Here is a 19,847-nt window from a genome sequence, read left to right on the forward strand (position 1 = left end):
CTCTGAAAAGCAATGAAAAAAAATATCCTCAGGTGAGGATTACAAAAACAACAACACATACACATAAAAAAAACCACAAAAAATAAAAGGGCCTCTGAGGTCACAGAGCTACAAATTCCTACCAAATGATTTAATATTCTCTATACCATCTTTCAAAATAGTCACCCAGCTTATGCAAGCATCTAAATAAGTTATGATCCTAACTTTCGGGAACTAAACACATATTTTAACTTGAACGCAGTCTCCAGTAGCTTCATCTTACTGGCTTTCCTTCTATTCTCTGGAATTAGGAAGACTAATATATGCAACCTAAACCTTTTTCTACGAGACATCTTCCAAATGCATGACAATAGTAATCCCATCCCTGCTAAGCCCAAACATTCTCATTCAACCATTTCTCCTAAGACCTAGGATCCAGGCCCCTCAACATCCCAGGCACACTCTAAGTCATCTGTGCCCTTTGCAAAGTGCAGCAGCCAGAGCTGACTGGTAATGGCCAGACTGGTCCTGGAAAAGTGTAAATATCACCTCTTTTGTTTTGAGCACTATATTTCTATTAATTTAGCCTACAAATAGATTGCATTTTGATAGCTATGTTACACTGTTGGTTTAAACAGTCAACTAAAACCAAGGTGAACAGCATAGGTCTCCTGCATCTTGTGCACAAGAGGCTCCATTTTAGCTGCAAAATGCACCCTTCAACTTTTCCCTTGTTGTTCCTGTGTCCGTGCAGTCACTGAATCAGTCAAGTTAGCCTCCTGCCTAAAAACATCAACTAATCTCTGTATATATGCAAAAGACCATCTTCTTCCTATTCATAACAGAAACTTTTGTTTCTTTCTCATAAGCTGTTGAGCAAACTACCCTGTCTCAAGTTTCCAGGCAGACAAACTCTCAAAGTTGACATTTTTTCCCCTTAAAACACTTAAAAACTCATACTTTATACAGACTATAGTTAAAAAATCATCTGTAACTATGATTTATGTTTTTTTCTGGTTAAGGTCTATATTGCTTCAATCTCTTTCACATAATTTTTTTAAATACTTAAATCTTTCTAGAAAAATTTATAAAGTTCCATAGATATCAGCAATTCATAAATTCCAAGGGGTTTTTGGATAACTATTTTAAAAAAAAATCACCAACAGAAAAATTTCACTTCTCATTTTTTTTAAAAAAAAGTGTACACGCATACATGGAGCTAAATTACTGTGCTCAGTCACAGGGTGACAGAAAAAAAAAGTCACCACCATAAAAGGATGTCTGCATAATCTCTCTTAAAACAACATGCCAAGGTTAAGTTACTTCAGTTTGGTCAGATCCTGACCGCTGCTACACACAGGTCCACACAAGTTACTGAGAGGTAAGTACTAAGCATCTTGTTTTTTCAACAGTCTTTTGAGTTAAGAAAAACTTTGAAAGCCTACTTAAGGTATAAGGTAAAGGAAAAGAATATATTGAATAACAAGCTATAAGCATTTCTAACAAAAATTATGTTATTAATATAGCTTAAATTCTCTAGGGACTAGCAGCTCTAATCAGCTAGTATTAAACTAGGTGAAACCAATGGATCATGCCAGAAACATCTTTGCCAAAAAATAGTTTTACTTTGCATTTCTGTGTGAACTCACAATTATAAAAAAACAGTATCAAGTATATATCGGCAGATAATGCCAATACTTCAGGATACTTTAATATGAAGGGAAAGGAACAAAGCTATTTTAAGATGAGGTATTCCTATACTTAAATGTATTGTATATATAACAAGTTATTCAGCACAATTTAAAGAGTTGTAACATTTTGACCACATACCTATGTACAAAGTATTTTTTATACTTCTATTATTTCTCTCTCTATATATATTTTAATTTTATTTTTGATAAAAATATTACAGATGTCCCTTTTTCTCCCCATTGACCTGCTCCACCCTGTTCCATCCCCCTCCCCAGTCTATTTCTATATTTTTTAAAAAAGCTTTTGATATAAATTGATGTTTTTGGTTTATAAAAACATTTTACCAATTTACCCTCTGATCAGTAACAGTCTGGGCTTCACTGTTTCTCAGCCAACTGGAGTATTTCAACTCTAAATATAAACCATTAATCTGATAAGTAAAAAAAAATAAAGTATCTCTGTTGTTTGCTTTATATTCATTTGATGATCAGTAAGGCTAAACATGTCTCCATATTTTCTTTACAACTTCTATGTGCCTAAAAAAATCACAGAACAGTGAATTATATGCAATGTTTTGCCAATATTTATGTCTAGGTTGGGAATGAAGGTAACAGGAACTTTTGAGAAAATATAAGCTATGAGGAAACTTCCTCTAAAGGAGGGTGTGGTTTTGAGTTTTCTGCTGGGTAGGGGTTGTCAGTCTAATTATAATACAGTGTAGTGGTTATAAGCCTGAGCTCTGGGGCCTTGGGCAGGTTACCTAACATCTCTGGCATTAGGTGCTTCATTTGTAAAATGGTGAGTAGTAACACTGCTAAGCTCTTGTAACAGTGGCTCTCGTACTAACTGCTAGGAAATTGTTATCATTATTTCTCCCTCCCTCTGCCCATCAAACTGTCAAAGGATGAATCCAACAGGCAAAGTTTCCTTGCCCTATCACTTCTGTGAGAATTATTTTTTGAACTTATTTTCAGATCTTTATGGAATATTTTACATACAGAGTCTATGTATGGCCATAATTCTAACTGTGTTTACTGTCTGGACTCTGCATTTTCTAGTATTATTTCAGTGCATGTTTTCTCTCTGGGGTTTAATTGTACTTTTGGACACAACACTGCAGAGAGCACATCGCTGTACAAAGTATCCTATCAAGTGGTGGTGGTGGTGGTAATTTTTTTATAAATTACATTCAACTGGCTTCCGAGAACTTACCAGTAATAACACGAGCAGTCATTTAATGGAATAAATATTAACTCAGGTCACTGAATGACTTTCATTCATTATGTATCCCATAAACAATTACTAGGTACCTATGGTAGGACCGTTCTGAAACACTCTATGAGATGAAAATGTTGTACTATAAGACAAAGCCATCATCCTCAAAAAGCTTACATTTAAAAAATGAACTGACCACCCAGTAAAGGAGTTTACAAACGATACTTTACTCCCTGCTCTGGTTAAGGGCCTGCTGGAATTGTAAGGCCCTAGGGTATGGTGTGTGCTGAGGATGTGCAGCATCCTCCAGTCTGTATAGTTTCTCAGCTTCCCAAGAAGTCTATAAAACACAGGCTTCAGTGCAAGATAAGATTGTGCATGTGAAAATCCTATGAACACGGTAGAGCTAACAAAGATCCTTGTGGTGTCTTAAAGGTCCAAAAAGAAGAATAAAAATATTTTGTTAAATATCTGCAAATACCTAAAAAGTACTATAAAAATAAATTAATAACATAAAAGCTATTTTGGGTATTCACCATTTTCTTTCAAATGAAATTTCAGTCCAAATGGCTTTACAGAAATATTGTCAAAAACAGTAAAATCTAAAATCATTTATAAAACCTTTAAAATATGCCACAAATTAATAAATTCCTTTACTTAAATCAACGTATTTCCCTTTCCTCCCCCTGCCCGTCTCCCTAGCCCTCCTCTCTGTGCAGAGAGGTGGGGGTTGGTATGTGTTACAGTTTTGAGACATCTCCCTAATTCACTTAGTTCCTACCAATACCATCAGCTCATGCTGTACATAGGAGCCAGGAAGAAAATGTATTGCACTGAGTGTGATTATTGGAGCCAAACTGCCTGGGTTGAATCCTGACACTTAACAACTCTATCTTCAGGCAAGTCACGAAAGTGCACTGTGCCTCAGCTTCACCATTCAAATGGACTTGTGAAAGTTTGGAAGGATTCATGTGAATATATGCAGAGTGCCCAGGGCAGTGCCTGGAACATTCTGTGCTTAATAATACTGGTTACTGTTATTAATCAAGAGCTTACTATAGTCTAATCTAAAGAACCCTTGACTGAGGATCAAGAGAGCTGGGGTTTTGCTATTCTATTTTTTTTTCTTTTTAATTGATTTTAGAGAGAGGGAGAGGGAGAGAGAGGGGAAAAAAACAAACATTGATGTCATTGATGTGAGAGAGAAACATCGATTGGATGCCCTCCGCATGTGCTCTGACCAGGGATCGAACCCCAACATGGATATGTGCCCTGACTGGGAATTGAATCCATGGCCCTTTGGGGTATAGGATGACGCTCAAACCACCTGAGCCACTCTGGCCAGGGCTAATGAGTATTTACTAAGCATCAATCATGGGTCAGCTGGAGATACACAAACTTAACAATACAGTCTCTGCTCATAGGACTTCACCAGCTAGTGGGAAACAGAAAAAAAATACATCCAACAACAAAAACCAACAATACTGACGGTATTACAAAGCATAGTCCCTAGCAAGGATGGCCCACACTGCCTTTCGTAGGGTGCTGGTGAGTGAGCAGGAGAGAATAAAATGAAAGACACTTCCAGGAGCAGCTGATTTTGAAATAAGTTGAAGGAAAGTAGGAACTAAAATTACATGACAGAGGAGAGGAGGCATCAAGATGGAAGGAAGAGTGTCAGAAATGTAAAGAGCTGAGAGAGAATACAGGACATCAAAGGACTGCAAGTAATTTAGTGCGGCTGGAGCCAGGGCATTATAAGAGAAAAGTGGCCAGAGACCCGGCTGAAGAGGGAAGCGGTGCCCGATCATGAAGGAAAGTGTGTGTCACAACGGAGAGCTTTTCATTTGCCTGGAATTCAATGGGCACCATTTGAACCACGTTGCAGGAACTGCTGTAATGGCTGCAGACAGAAGTGAGGGTGGTGGCCTGAAGGCTGGCAGGGGTGGGAAATAGCACACACACAGGCAGGCAACAGACATAAATGTGCTGCAGACATAAGAAATGCTGACTGGCTGGAGGTAGTGGGTGAGGGGGGACACAGAGTCCTGGCTGCCTCATGTTCCCTGAGTTGGCATCTATACTGAGGGAGAACCGTGAACAAATGACCTAATTCCGTTTATCCGTAAAACGAGGATATTTAATGTTCCAGATTAATTTCCATGAGATAACAGAGACAAAACCCAAAACTTGAAACTCCCTAGAACTTTAAGGAGAACAGGTACATATTATTTCTAGGAACATTTTGGACTCAGAGGAAAAATATGATAGAGACTCAGACCTTCATTATAAAGAGCCTTTTTATATCACAGTTAGTTATCCTGCATGTAAGTCAAATCATGCCACAGGGAAAGACAGTATTTGTCTTCCTTACTCTTGAAATGATGATTGTGGGATTCTTTTTTCTTACAGTCCTAAACATTATGTCATAGAATTCAAGTCCTTAGTGCTACTACCTCCTTTGTCTTCATCTGTGACAGCTTTCATAGCATTCTTGCCATTACGAAAGTTGACCGAAAGCCACACAAGGAATAATCAGTGAAAGGTGAAAGAAAAATAGCTGGAACATGTAAAACCCTTGATGTGTGAGTGGGTGTTTAACCAAATAATTTAAATGTCAGGCACCTTTCACTTTCCCAGAGATTCCAATGTACATGTTTACAGAAGCTGGAGGTGGTCTTCACCAAGTGTCCACTGAGCTCAGGACACTAGAGAGGCACAAAGAAACTGCAGACTGGCAAACACTAGTTTTCTGTCTTGAAAAGTTCTCCATGTACCGTCCTGTAGATGATTCTCTGCAGACCCAGTGAGTGGGAGTCAGAACTAGATCATGTCGTGGGGTGGCAGCAGGGTCACATTTCCACAACCCAGAAAAAGTGAGCTACAGGGAGGCAGGAAAGCAAAGTCCCTCAGACACCATTGACCAGGGACAACTCTACTCAGAATATATACACACGTGTGAGGTTCTCTTCTGAGAAAGAACAGGCAGCTGCCAGTGGGCCACCTTTCTGGACAATATTCCCTTCCAAAAAATGAATCTTGGACACAGTCTTAGCTATTAATTTAGGACTCAAAGCTGGTTAGAAAAAAAAATCAACTAATAGTGTAGAAAGATTTATTTTACTAGGTTAACCGGGGTGTGTACTATTAAAGCAGTTGAGGAGCAGTGCTATGAAATGGTCAATCTGACTTTGCTGAAGAAGTGAGTGATGAGAGGCTGTGCCTGTGCTGGTCACAGCCTGTCTGTGCCTCAGATTTCCTTTCCACAATCAGAAGTTAAGGACGCTTTTTCAAGTAATTGACAAATACTTAGAAAACTAGGTAACTGGAAAAAGCAGCAATGATTTCTTTCTTCCACGAAGTATGTATTCCTAAGGGCACTAGACAGCCTCAGCCTGCTATCCTAATATATCTGTGCTGATCTGTTTCCTCAGTAGACAGATCCTTGTTACTCCAATGAACCCCAAGCCTTTGTCTGCCCCTCCTCTCCCAGTGATATGACTGTTTCTCACTCAGGAAAATTTCCCTCAACCTTATCTCTAAAACAGCCAAAGGATAGTTTATCAACAGAAATCAGAGAAAGAACTGGATCAAACACTCATCATTTAACAATATTCAAATATAATTCATGTATTATATATATCCACATTTCTGTGGCTCTCATGGTTGTTTTTGAAAGTGTGCTCCTGACTTCCTCTTTGGTGCATGCCACTATGAATTTGAGTCAGACTGTCTCGATGTGTAAACATTCTTGAGCAGACTTCACCTTATAGAGAAGTCACCTCCTAATAATTATCATGTCAACATGACTTGACCCATTCCATTCATTGCTGAGGCCTGAATATAAACAAAATCACTAGAAGTTTAACCTCTTTTCATTTAAGGTTGATGATTATTAAGAGAATATTGGGTGTAATGGTGACTTTTTAGGAATCTTAAAGCAAAAACTAAAGCTGGTATTCTAGCACTTACTAAATCTTTGAATATAGTGAAAGTTTATTCTGTTTCTGCCACAAACAAAAGCTAAGAAAATAATTTCCAAACAAGTAAATTGGGATTGCAGAAGGTTGCTATGTGTACCCTGTAAAAAATCTCAAAAAGGCTCCAAGTTGGTGTCCAAGGTAAATATTTCCAGAGTACAAGTTATATTAGAGCTTAGACAATTTTCTTAACTACTAATAATTGAGTTTGGAGGGGGGCTTTTGTTTTTTCCTTTCTGTGGCTAGAAAAAACTTGCCAGTTCATGTCAACATGTCCGGTTATGCAAAAATGAGATGATAGTGTCTTAAGAAACGTTAGCTCCTCTATTAGCAATGAACTCAACTCTAGAGAAAAACATACACAGGCCCACTTCCAAAAACATAACTAAAAATACTTGGGAGGATATTTCACTGTGGAATAACTTGCTGTTTTACGCATGTTAGGATAATAGTAAAGTTGGAAGGATGAATATCACATTACAGAGACAACACTGAGATTGTCTCCTTTGCTTATTAACAAAAGTAGTAAGAGAACTGGTGTAGATGGTTGCCAAAGTAGTTGCCAGGCAGTTCAATTTCAGGATGAAAAGGTGTTCCTCTGGTGGAACCTGAATAAGGACCCACACTTCATGCAGCCCAGTTACTATCCGTGCCTTCAGGGCAAAGGTTGCAGTCCTTATTTATGTCCTTCGGGGTGTGGGGCTTTAAGGATAGCTTAGGGACCATGCATATCTTTTCATTAGAAAGCACTGTGAGGAAATTATAATTCTTATACATACAAGTATTCTAAGGAAAAAATATCTAGAAGAAACACTTCTTTGTGCTTTTCTTTATGCCATAAAATAACAAGCCAAAGCACTTTTAAGAACAACTTGGTATATCCATCCTAAGTAACAGGTCAAAAGCTGTTGCCTAATAATTATAAAAATGCGAAATGCTTAAAACATACTCAAAAGTAAATAAGCTAAAGAAAGGAAGTAAGTAAGTTATGAATATAAAAGGAATGGTTAAAAGAGGAATCTGCAATCCAAAGGCTCATAAAGGAGCACTGTAATGAGAACAGCAAGCAGAACCCTGGTGTGTGTGAGAAGAAACCACAGCAGAGAATATTGAGATAACACCTCACACAAATAATGTCACATTCCAAATATCATCTTTCAGTTTTATGCCTTCGGGTATTAAAAGATATCATATCTGTATTTCCAGGACCTAGCACATGGAGGCACTAAAAACAATTATCAGTAAACAAAAGAATGGGGTAAGTGAAGGTTCGGGAAAGAAATTTTAAGATGATTAAAGTATAAAATAGTATCTCTGAGAAAAGATGATAATAAATTAAAATAAAATACCATCAAAAATATAATAATGGAATAATGACAGTCAAATTCATGAAAGGATTTTTCTGTTAATTTGGAAAAGATAAAATTGACTAAGACTATAGCATTAATAATGGAGATAGATGTAAGCAAGAACGAAAGTAGTACACTGCAGTTGTTGACTAATGGAATCAACCTTCGACAGGTTACTAAATATCCAAATGAACATATCTCAAAACAGTGTAGATTCTTCTTTACCTAAGATCATTTCTGAGCCATGACATTTACATGACCAAACTGTGCAAATGCCTTTCTTTGACTGACACAGGATAGGGTGGGTAGTTAGAGGCCCCTCAACAGTCTTTTTTCACGGCTCTATAAACTCGGTGTCCACAGGTCTGGCTTCCCATCTGGAAAGGCACCTCACATGGAAGTGGGAACCCTGTTGTCCTTAGGAAGAATCATTCCCCTGCTCTGGAGAAGCTGGGCCACGTGGTACCCAGGCTGTTTGTTTACAGGTAAAGAGAGCCCGAAAGCCTAGGCCACTTTGAAAGCACAAATTCTCATTTCAAGAGCAGTATGAACTAGCTGCCCCTGCCAAGGATTGGAAAGAGTAGATTTGAAAACCAGGTCATCAGAGAGAAGGATCCAGCATGACCTTAAATCTCTCTGACACTCAAGTTTCTTCACATGGAAAGTAGGTAGGTGATAGTAATACTTAGCTTGCAGGGTTGTTATGAGGGTTCTTTGGGACATGACTGAAAGGTAGGCACCTAGTAAAAACTAATGCATAAAGCTGAATAAAGAGCACTAAAGGGCTAGCTTTGAAAAGTATGTCAGGCTTGGCTGGTATGGCTCAATGGTTAGAGCGTTGGTCCACACACTGAAGGCTCACAGGCTCAATTCCCGGTCAAGGGCATGTAACTGGTTTACTGGTTCGATCCTCCTGTCGGGGCGTGCGTGGGAGGCAACCAATCGCTGTGTCTCTCTCACATCGATGCTTCCCTCTCTTTCCCTCTCTTTCTCTCTCTCTCCCTCCCTCCCCCTCCCCCTCTCCCTTTCACTATCTCTGAAAATCAATGGAAAAAATATCCTCGGGTGAGAATTAACAAAACAAACAAATATATAAACAATTTTTTAAAAAGTGTGTCACATGACAAGGTTATTACCAAAACAGCTGAATTAAAATTTTTTCCTCAGATTAGAAAAGATATATTTACCTATTTGCTTATTTCACAGCCAATTCATGTTCAATGTCAAAAATTTTGATTATATAAAATTTAAAAACTACTTCTACAAAATTATACTTGGCATATATATCCATGCAGGTGTGTGTGTGTATACAGTTGCTTTTCCTCCCAAAGAAGTGGTATGTTATGTAATCTGTTTCCTACTTAACATTATTCCCCATCAAGAAACAGTCATCTATGTTGCCATTTTCAATGGCTGCATAGTCCTCCACTATATGGCTATACCATGAAACATTTAATCAATCCCCTAGTGATGGACATTTAATGGGATTGCAGATTCTCACCTTTATAATTAACATGGTGTTAAACATGCTTTAACTTAAAATGTTCTGAATGAACCCCCTGCCATTTTTGGCTCTAATGGATGCTGCATTTAATTCAGTGAAGAGGTTGGACATGCATTTACAACTTGCAAGCAATGGCACATTCTCCTCTGATTCTTACATTAGTGGTAACTTTCCTAATCTCTACACTAATAATTAATCACATGGAGAATTATTAGACTCCACAGTATATTTCCCCCCATTTTGTATTTTAAAGGCATTTCCCATGAACCTGCTTGGAAGTACTTCTAAAAATAAAATATATCTGTTGGGATTTTCAGGGAAAAAAAAGTTTTTTTCATAGACAGTAGAAAAATGAAAGAAGCTCTTGCTGCTGCTCCCAAAATGCAACCTTTGCCTGGAATTTTCCTCTCCCCCTCATGCCTAGTCTCAGTTCTTAGAAAGTTACTTCTCAGACAGACTGGACAAAGTTTTTTCCTAGATTTATTCCACAATTGCAATTCCCATGATTTCCTTTTCAAGAATCACTTTACCTTTTTCCTGTACAAAATATAAAGTCCATGTTTATTGTTTCTTTTATTGTCTATTTCATTAATTTCTACAATTATTTTTATTTGTGTTTACCTTCTTAGGGCAAACTCAGTTCTTTTCTAGCTTCTTGTGCTAAATATTTAACTTATCTATTTCAATCTTTTAAAAAAATAAATACATTCAAGGCTTTGCATCTGTATTCAATGGAATCTTTAGCCACATCCCTGTTTTGGCATGCAGCATTTTTGTCACTTAGTTCTAAGCACTTCAAAATTTGCATTGTGATTTCTTAACCCATGCATTCCTTAGAAATATATTTTTTAGATTCCAAATGTCTCCTTTATTTTTGTATTGTTGATTTGTAATTTAGTTGCACTGTAGTCACAGGAAATGTGAGCTGCCAAATCATGATTTTCTGAAAGTTTTGAGATGTCTCTGATGATCTTGTAACACAGTCAAATTTGCAAATAATGGTCATGTGCCTTCAACACAAATTCTGTTAGCTTTGAAGTCATGTAGGTAAATCTAAGTCTTTAATTTCTTTTTTATCTGGCATATTCTAATAAAAATGTGTTAAAGTCTCCCATTAAGTTGTGGATTTGCCAATTTCTCCTTTAAATTCTGTCAAATTTTGTTGTTACATGCACAATCATGATTATTTTTCTGTTCTTTGTAAACTACTCTTTTAACTTTTGTAGTGACCTTCTTTATCCCTATTAATACCGAATATGCCTTGAATTCACTGTTTTCTGAAGTTAATACTGGTACTCTAGTTTTCCACACTGTTTGGGATTTGCCTGGTATCTGTTCTACCAAGCCTTTATTTTTGCTCTTTCTAAATCATTTTGAGTTATATCTCTTCTAAGTAGCACAGACCTGGATTTTTAAAAAATCCAAACTGATAGTCTCTGTCTTTCAATATGTAAGTCCTATCCATTTAAATTTGCTATAACACATTTCTACCCTCTTACTTGTATTTTCTATTTACCATCTTCATTCTATCCTTCCCCCCCCTAATCTCCTTTTCTGTTTTCTGTTGGTTAATAAGAAGTTCCACTTCCATTTCTGTCCCCTTTTAGTTTGGGTTGTATTTCCATATTTTAATGATTAACCTATCAGCACTGTATGTAATGCACACCTGTAACATTAATTAGTGCAATCCTCTGATAACCCTTGTTGTCTGTTCGCATCACTGTTTTAAAATGGTTAAAACGAAGTTAGCAGAGATCCAATTCACTTAATACCACATTCGGAGAAGCGGATTTGCAGTCGGGGCCTTGATATGACTAGGGAGAGTCCTTTTCCTCTATCATAGAGAACCATCATCACTAGATATACTGAAAATTTCCCTTAACTTTGGTGCCTTTCAGATGAGATTTGTGGACCTAGATAGTCCTACCAGAAAATTATTTTTCATTTAAAAATAACTTCACAGGACTTATTGCTGTGCTCTTCCTTAGTTTTATCAACGTTTAGCCTCCTATATGGAGTTTTATTGTAGGAATTTCCTACTCTTCAACTTAGGACTTGAAATTTCATCCTAAAATTACTTAAAACAAGGAAAGTGTTGGAATAACCCAAATGTTCATCAAAGGAAGAGCTAAGCAAATTATACTGTAGAACACCTATCAAATATCCACATAAGACCTACGCCTATAACAGATAAATAGATTACACGGATCCATGAACATGTTAAGTGAATAAAGCACGACACGAAATACCACGTGTACTGAAAGAATGTACACTCCATGAATAATAGTTTAAAATTAGTTTGAGCCCGGCCGGGCGTGGCTCAGCGGTTGAGCGTCGACCTGGGATCCAGGCGATCAGGGTTCGATTCCCGGTCAGGGTACATGCTCAATCAATGACTTTCTCATCATTGATGTTTCTATCTCTCTCTCTTCCTCTCCTGCCCTCTCTCTGAAATCAATAAAGATATATTTAAAATAAATAAATAAATAAAATTAGTTTGAAAGTTTTCCCTTTCTCTTTTCCTTTTCTTCTCTGTCGTTCTGCTCGCGGTCGTCGTGGTCATCTTCATCACCATCATCTTTTTCTTCTGTTTTTTTTTTCTTTTAAGGAAACCTAACTTTCAGTTCCTAACAAGGCCTTGGCTTGTTTCTTATGCTTTTTAGGTTAACACAAATCAGATCACTGTGGTGAGTTCGTATTTCACAACATAAATACGTGACTGATTTCATTTCCTGGCAGCGATACGCATTTGGGGGAAAAAAAGTCCAACTGAAAGTTAATTTAAAAGCAAAGTTTTATGCCTGTCTGAAATGTGGGGTGCTTTACATGATTTTATTCTTAACCAGACAATGATTCAAAAAAGGAAGTGGAAAGTTCTGCCTAAAAAGTTAGCACACTCCCTCTTGTCACAAAAAACACACACATTTGTGCTATGCAAATGGTTCTAATTCCTTTGTCAGGGCTTTGCCAAAATCACCAAATTGTAAGAGTAAAAACATGAATCTTACTCTGTTTTTCCTGTTACTATATATATAACCATATTACCTATCATAGATTTTTAAAAATTATATGAATCTTAAAAATTTTAAATTGTATCTATAAGAGGTAGTTTATATTGCTTTGAGTTAAATCTGTTTGTTTTATTTTTGAAAGTATTACAGATGACCCTTTATTTTCCGGTTGACACCCCCTCGCCCCCTCCTCAGGTCTGCCCCGCACTATTTGTCCATGGGCTATGCATATATGCATATAAATTCTTTGGTTAATCTCTTCCGGCCCCCAAACCCCCTTCCCTCTGAAATATCAGTCTGTTGCACGTAAATCTGCTTTTAATTAGACTTACCCTTCTTGTCTTTTTCTAGAGATCTTGAACACTGCTGATGGATATAAAAATGGACAACTTTACTACACCCTCCACAGCTCCTCAGGAAAGTGACTGTGACCTCTACGCACACCATGGCACAGCCAGGATATTAATGCCTCTGCATTATAGCATTGTCTTCGTAATTGGGCTTGTGGGAAACTTGTTAGCCTTGGTTGTCATTGTTCAAAACAGGAAGAAAATCAACTCTACCACCCTATATTCAACAAATCTGGTGATTTCTGATATACTTTTCACCACTGCTTTGCCTACACGGATAGCCTACTATGCTCTAGGCTTTGACTGGAGAATCGGTGAGGCCTTGTGCAGGATAACTGCTCTCGTGTTTTACATCAATACATACGCAGGTGTGAATTTCATGACCTGTCTAAGCATCGACCGGTTCTTTGCCGTGGTGCACCCTCTGCGATACAACAAGATGAAAAGAATTGAGCATGCAAAATGCATTTGCATATGTGTCTGGATTCTAGTATTTGCCCAAACACTCCCACTACTCATAAAATCCATGTCAAAGCAGGAGAATGAGAGGACGACATGCATGGAATACCCAAACTTTGAAGAAACAAAATCTCTCCCCTGGATTCTGCTTGGTGCATGTTTCATAGGATATGTGCTTCCGCTCATAATTATTCTCATCTGCTATTCTCAAATCTGTTGCAAACTCTTTAAAACTGCCAAACAAAACCCACTGGCTGAGAAGTCCGGCATAAACAGAAAGGCCCTCAACACAATAATTTTTATAATTGTTGTGTTTATTCTCTGTTTCACACCTTACCATGTAGCAATTATTCAGCACATGATCAAGAAGCTTCGTTTTCCTGATCTCCTGGAATGTAGCCAAAGACATTCATTCCAGATTTCTCTGCACTTTACCGTATGCCTCATGAACTTTAACTGCTGCATGGACCCTTTTATATATTTCTTTGCATGTAAAGGGTACAAGAGAAAGGTTATGAAGATGCTGAAACGTCAAGTCAGTGTATCAATTTCCAGTGCTGTGAAGTCAGCCCCTGAAGAAAACTCACGTGAAATGACAGAAACTCAAATTATGATACATTCCAAGTCTTTAAATGGAAAATAAAAAGGAATTAAATGCTGGATTTATAGCAAAGTAAACTATATGACAAACTTTGCAGGACTTTTCTTATAAACCAAAATGATTATTCAACTTCCAATTAGGATTCTTTTAAATTCCTTTCTTGGGGCACTATTTCCCACCTCCAACTTGGAAGTAAACTGATAAATATGTATTTTTTTATACTCAACAGAACAACATAAAACAAAGTTTTAATTTGTAAATGGAATGTTATACCAAAAGGGAGGCTATTTTAATAACTCTCAGTATAAAAAGGAAAGTTCTGTGTAAATGAAAAATTTAATCATTTACATTTCTTGCCAATGATTTGGCAAAAGTAAAAAGACTGTTAAGTTTGTATATAGCCAGTGTAAAAATGTTAATATTGTAACATATTTCTTTTTTTGATAACGTATTTCTTCAATCGTGCTTTTTTTTTTTTTACTCTCAGACTTTATTTCCTCAATAACACATGCTTTTTGTTTTGAGTCATTAAATTTTGTTTCAAAGAACTCTTTTGGAATAAATAGGATTCTACAAAATTATGAGTATGTCCTTCAATGCTCACTATCAACTAACAGCAGAAGTTACACGGAGGCTATAATTTAGCAGTAGATAGATTTGGGAAGCAACATTATAACACAAGATGATGGTGATGGAGGCAGTGAAAGCATTGAGCTCTTCCTCCAAACAGCCGGTATAGTGTTTAAGGGCCACTGCTCAGGAATATGGCAAGGGCTCTATGTGGAGGTACCCAATGGGAAGAGGGTCCACTTGCTAAATTATTCTTGGGAATTAAAAAATTATACAAATATACTTGTTTTGTCTTGGGTCTCTAGGGGATCATTTTATTATTATTATTATTACTCATAGGTTGGTAGTACCCAGTACCTTTCAGTGGTCTGGGTTACCAGAAAGGGTAGGAATATGAGCAGCAGGTGGTGTAGTTGCTGCTTGCCTAAAAAAGATCGGGAGTAAAATGCAAAATTATAAACGTAGAGTTCCTAGGATTCTTTACAACATTATATATTTGTTCAAATGAGTATCCTAGTATGAGTAGCATGACCTTTGCAAATACAGTCACCCTGTCTGCCAGCTCAGATCTATTTCACTCAATCCTGAAATACCACAGTACAGTATCTGTGTTAGCAATGATATCAATTTTGGTAATGGAACATAAAGAAGTACTGTATTATGAGTCATACTTTAAATTTTTATTGGGCTTTATATCCTGAAGATATTTCCTTTTAAATTCTTATCTTACTCATTTTCAACTTTTAGCCTATAAGAAAATTAATTGTAATGGTTGATTCAACACCATTTACTGAGTACTTTCAGATTTGTATTGCGTTAACTTCACAAAGAGCTGCCTGACCTTAAAGCCACTGGCACTGATCTTTGAAACACCTTATGGAGACAGGTGAGACCGCATAGATGGAAGTTAGAATCTTAGGGCCTTTCCTTCATCTAGAAACCTTCCCAAGTGAAGGGGAAGAAAGGACAAAGCATTAAATTTCATGCATGTAGTCATCTGAATTGGGTCCCAAAAAAGAAGCATTGCGAAAGCTACTAAAGGAAAACCAGAAACAAAGCTTCCTTAATTTCTGTGTATCTTTAGGGTATACTAGTTCTACAACTACATCTGAGCATAAACTATTGTATGTATGAACTAACATGCTCCTTCACAGCAGATGAAAGAGTCCTCAGTGTTAATGGAGTCAATTCTTAAGGTCCTTTAAGCATAAAAGATCTATGTCCCTTGGTAAAGGAATTATGTATTCTTTTATCTGTTTATAGTTTTCTGCTTCCTTCCTCCACTATACCACAAATCTATATAAAAGATTGTATCCAATCATCAGTAGCCATATTATCAAAAAGGCAAATTTTATGTTGAACAATTCTTTCTTTTAAAAAGTCTGTACTCCAGTCAAACTCAGCTTTTACCTCTCCCCTTCAAAAGGACCTAACTGCCTATTTAATGGATGAAGCCACTGTTCACACATGGCCTTGGGGTACCTTCCCATTGTCTTGTATAATTAGTTGGCTTTACATTTATTTATTCCCTGTGCATTTCCCTCACAAACAGGTAAACTTGGAGAACAGGAACAGAGCTATATAATTTTTGTATTCTGTTACAGAACAAAGGAGGTTGCCTCATATAGAATACATTGTTTGAAAATCACAACACATAAGTATTTTCTATATGAATCAGGTGATATATTATTAACAATTTAAAAAATATTGAGCTAGAAAAACTCATCCAGGAGAGCTGATAGTTACATGGCAGTTAACCCTATTTATTTCTTCCATAATTTTATGTTTATTTCTAAAAGGATCATTTGGTTAATTAAAACACCTCAAAGCTATTTAGTTTAAATCAGTGTAAATGGATTGGTTCTTCAGTGACAGCACTAAACAGTACAGATAGTACAGAACAGTACATGCTAGATGTTAGAAACGACATCAGGCATATATGAAGAGCTGAATAATTTAAAAAATAGTCCATACATTATGTTGTCTCCCTTTACATAATCTGTGAAACAGGATGAGCAGATAGTATTGCCCACACTTTATAAATAAACCTAAGGAAGGCATCTGGTGAATTAGAGGCAGCATGAGGAATGCAACCCTAACTCCATCAAGAATACAGAAATGAATCACAGAGACCAAAAAAGTATTAAAGGCTTGTTTCATTATATACCAGCAGGCAATCAGCCTTAAGTAGGACAAATAACCAACAGTAGGGAGATCATAAACTCAGTGAGGCTGTGGGTTTATGAGTAAGAGGATGTCGTCTGTTATACACACAGCACATGGTACAGAGCCTGGCACACAGGAAGTTCTCAAATATCCATCTAATCGAATTGCACCTGTTCTGTACTATTACTAGCAAAATTCTGAAGGCCTACTGAAATATCTGAAGTTTTCAATTTCTCAATGAAGTGAAAAGAAATACCCTAACTGCTTAATTCCATATGTGAGAGCATCTGTGTAATTGAAGACAGCTACCCTCTAAGACCCTGCAATTTAAACTATACCTATTAAAAGACAGAGCTAATTACCCAACAAGTAGCTACAGAAATATGTTCTGCTTGGAAATAATTTTATATTTCAAGAGGCAAAGGGCAGTGATGCCTACCAATCAGTAAAAAGTACCAGGCAATTTTAAAAAGGGAAGCACTGATCTTAAATTAGCCCTTAAAATGGCCTAATTTGGTCACCTTTTAGCCCATTGTACTTTGTTATTCTTTGCAAAGCTAAAAACATTTGCTCACTGACTATTCAGGTAAGAAAGAAAAAAGGAAAAGCCGAGCTGGTGACAACATGGCCCATTCTTCTGAATCCAGGGAGGGCTAAATGCACTCATGAGAATGGCTGCCAGGGGAGGTCTGCTTTACATCCAGTGCGGAAAAACTCATCAGTTGAAAGATAATCCCCAAATCTCCTTTCAACTAAAAGCTAGACTAGCTAAGAAGGAACAATTATCAACCCTTATGACACCCACTCTTTGGAGCACTTGACAGGCATCATTTCATTTAACCCTCACCACTTTAAGAGATGGGTACCATTATTATCTCCATGCTGCCGATGAGGAACCTAGAGTGCCAGGCCACATGGAGAGGTGGAGCCAGGAGTTAAATCCAAACCATCTGACCCCAGAGGAGGAGGCTGTCACCACGTCCAGAAACATGTCCACTAAGAGACGGCTCTATTCCTCTAATTCCTGGGGCCTCCTGTGCCTTGGACATCTCCCATCACCAACCCCACTGGAACCTCAGCTCATCTTTCTCCACAGGGACCCCCTCATTTCTCTGCAAACTTGAGCTTCTTTCAGTCACCCACACCTGACCGTCCTCTCATCCATGGTATTCAGCCAGTGATTCTTGCTCGTGTTTTCTCCTCTTGCACTCTCTCTTGCCCATCTTTCCTTTGCCCAGTATCATCATCCTAGTCCAGACACTGGAGTCACAGACATATTACTACAACTTCTTTCCCACCGGCTCCCTCAACTAGAGCCAGAAACGTTCGCCTTCCTTTCAGATGCTATACTGGAAGCCAGGAGATTAATAATAACAACAATAACAAATGCTTGCTAATGATTACAGGATACAGTGCTCTAACACATATATGTGTGTGTGTTTTCTCATTCAAGCCTCACAACTCATTCTGTGAGGCTCTTTCCATTACTATCCCTGTTTTACAGATGAGAAAATATGCCCCAGCAGAGTTTAGTGACTTGCCCAAGGTCACACAGCTAGTAAGTGGGGGAGCCATGCTCTAGACACTGGCAGTCCAATTCCAGGGTCTGCACTCTTAAGCATATATTATCTCTCTTAAACAAGGAGAATTATATACGCCAGATCCTCAGAGAGTCTTGGAAGAGACACTTACTGCTCACTGAATACCCTCAAGTTCACTTGAGCATGTGTAACTACTTTTGGCCAATGTGTAGGAGCAAAAGTGACATGTCACGTTTAGCCTGAAGCATTTAGAGTAGTGACAAATATTCTGTCCCACTCTTCTCTCCTGCCACAGCAACCAGCAATATTCTAGATAGTGGAACCTTTGTTAGCATAGGTCCTTGAATGAGTCAATGGAGAATTCCCCAACCCTGTCTCCCATCCACCTGTGTTAGCCAAGTAGCACAAACAAGAAATAAACTTATGCAGCAATTTTCAACCAGAAGAATTTTTATTTTTTATTTTACTTTGTTTCCTTTTTATTGAATTTATTGGGGTGACACTGGTTAACAAAATTATATGGGTTTCAGGTGCATAGTTCTACAACACATCATCTATATGGTATGTGCACTACCCCAAGTCAATTGTCTGTCCATCACCTATTAATCCTCCTAAACCCTCCTCCACCTGCACCTCCACCTGCACCTCCACCTCCTCCTCCACCTGCACCTCCACCTCCTCCTCCACCTGCACCTGCTCCTCCACATGCACCTCCACCTCCTCCTCCACCTGCACCTCCACCTCCTCCTCCACCTGCACCTGCTCCTCCACCTGCACCTCCACCTCCTCCTCCACCTGCACCTGCTCCTCCACCTGCACCTGCTCCTCCACCTCCTCCTCCACCTCCTCCTCCACCGGCACCTCTACCTCCACCTGCACCTCTACCTCCACCTGCACCTCCATCTCCTCCTCCACCTCCAACTCCACATCCACCTGCACCTCCACCTCCTCCTCCTCCTCCACCTCCACCTCCAACTCCACGTCCACCTGCACCTCCTCCTCCACCTCCAACTGCACCTCCACCTCCACCTGTACCTCCACCTGCACCTGCATGTCCACGTCCACGTCCACCTCCTCCTCCACATCCACATCCATGTCCACCTTCACCTCCCTCCTCCCCTCAGCAATCACCACACTGTTGTCCATGTCCATGAGTTTTTTCTTTTCTTTTTCTTATTTGCTCAATACCTCTGCACCCCCAGCACCTCCCTCCCACCATAGCTGTCTGCCTGCTCTCTCTGAGTATATCTCTATTTTGCTTGTTAGTTCATTTCCTTCATTAGATTCCACATATGAGTGAAATTATATGGTACTTGTCTTTCTCTGACTGGCTTATTTTACTAAGCATAATGCTCTCCAGGTCCATCCATGCTGTCACAAAGGTTAAGATTTCCTTCTTTTTTATGGCCTAGTAGTATCCCGTTGTATAA

The 19,847-nt window shown here is 38.3% G+C and overlaps 2 protein-coding genes across 3 annotated transcripts in view; one reads left to right on the plus strand and one right to left on the minus strand.

Moving 5' to 3' along the window:
* Positions 1 to 19,847, minus strand: part of UBAC2 (UBA domain containing 2) — a 164,229-nt gene that overhangs the window by 71,300 nt on the left and 73,082 nt on the right. The gene's annotated exons all lie outside the window — the stretch shown is intronic.
* On the plus strand, positions 1,302 to 14,708 carry LOC308553006 (G-protein coupled receptor 183). Of its 2 annotated transcripts, none has more exons than XM_081128502.1 (2): positions 1,302 to 1,360; positions 13,082 to 14,708. In XM_081128502.1, exon 2 carries the CDS (start codon positions 13,100 to 13,102, stop codon positions 14,180 to 14,182), a length of 1,083 nt encoding a protein of 360 aa, XP_080984628.1. In that variant the 5' UTR covers positions 1,302 to 1,360; positions 13,082 to 13,099; the 3' UTR covers positions 14,183 to 14,708. The 2 variants fall into 2 exon arrangements, with proteins under 2 accessions (XP_080984628.1, XP_080984629.1); XM_081128503.1 differs by lacking the exon at positions 1,302 to 1,360 and adding an exon at positions 8,615 to 8,700.

This window comes from Miniopterus schreibersii, assembly GCF_964146895.1.
Source record: "Miniopterus schreibersii genome assembly, chromosome: 2".
Taxonomy (NCBI): domain Eukaryota; kingdom Metazoa; phylum Chordata; class Mammalia; order Chiroptera; family Miniopteridae; genus Miniopterus; species Miniopterus schreibersii.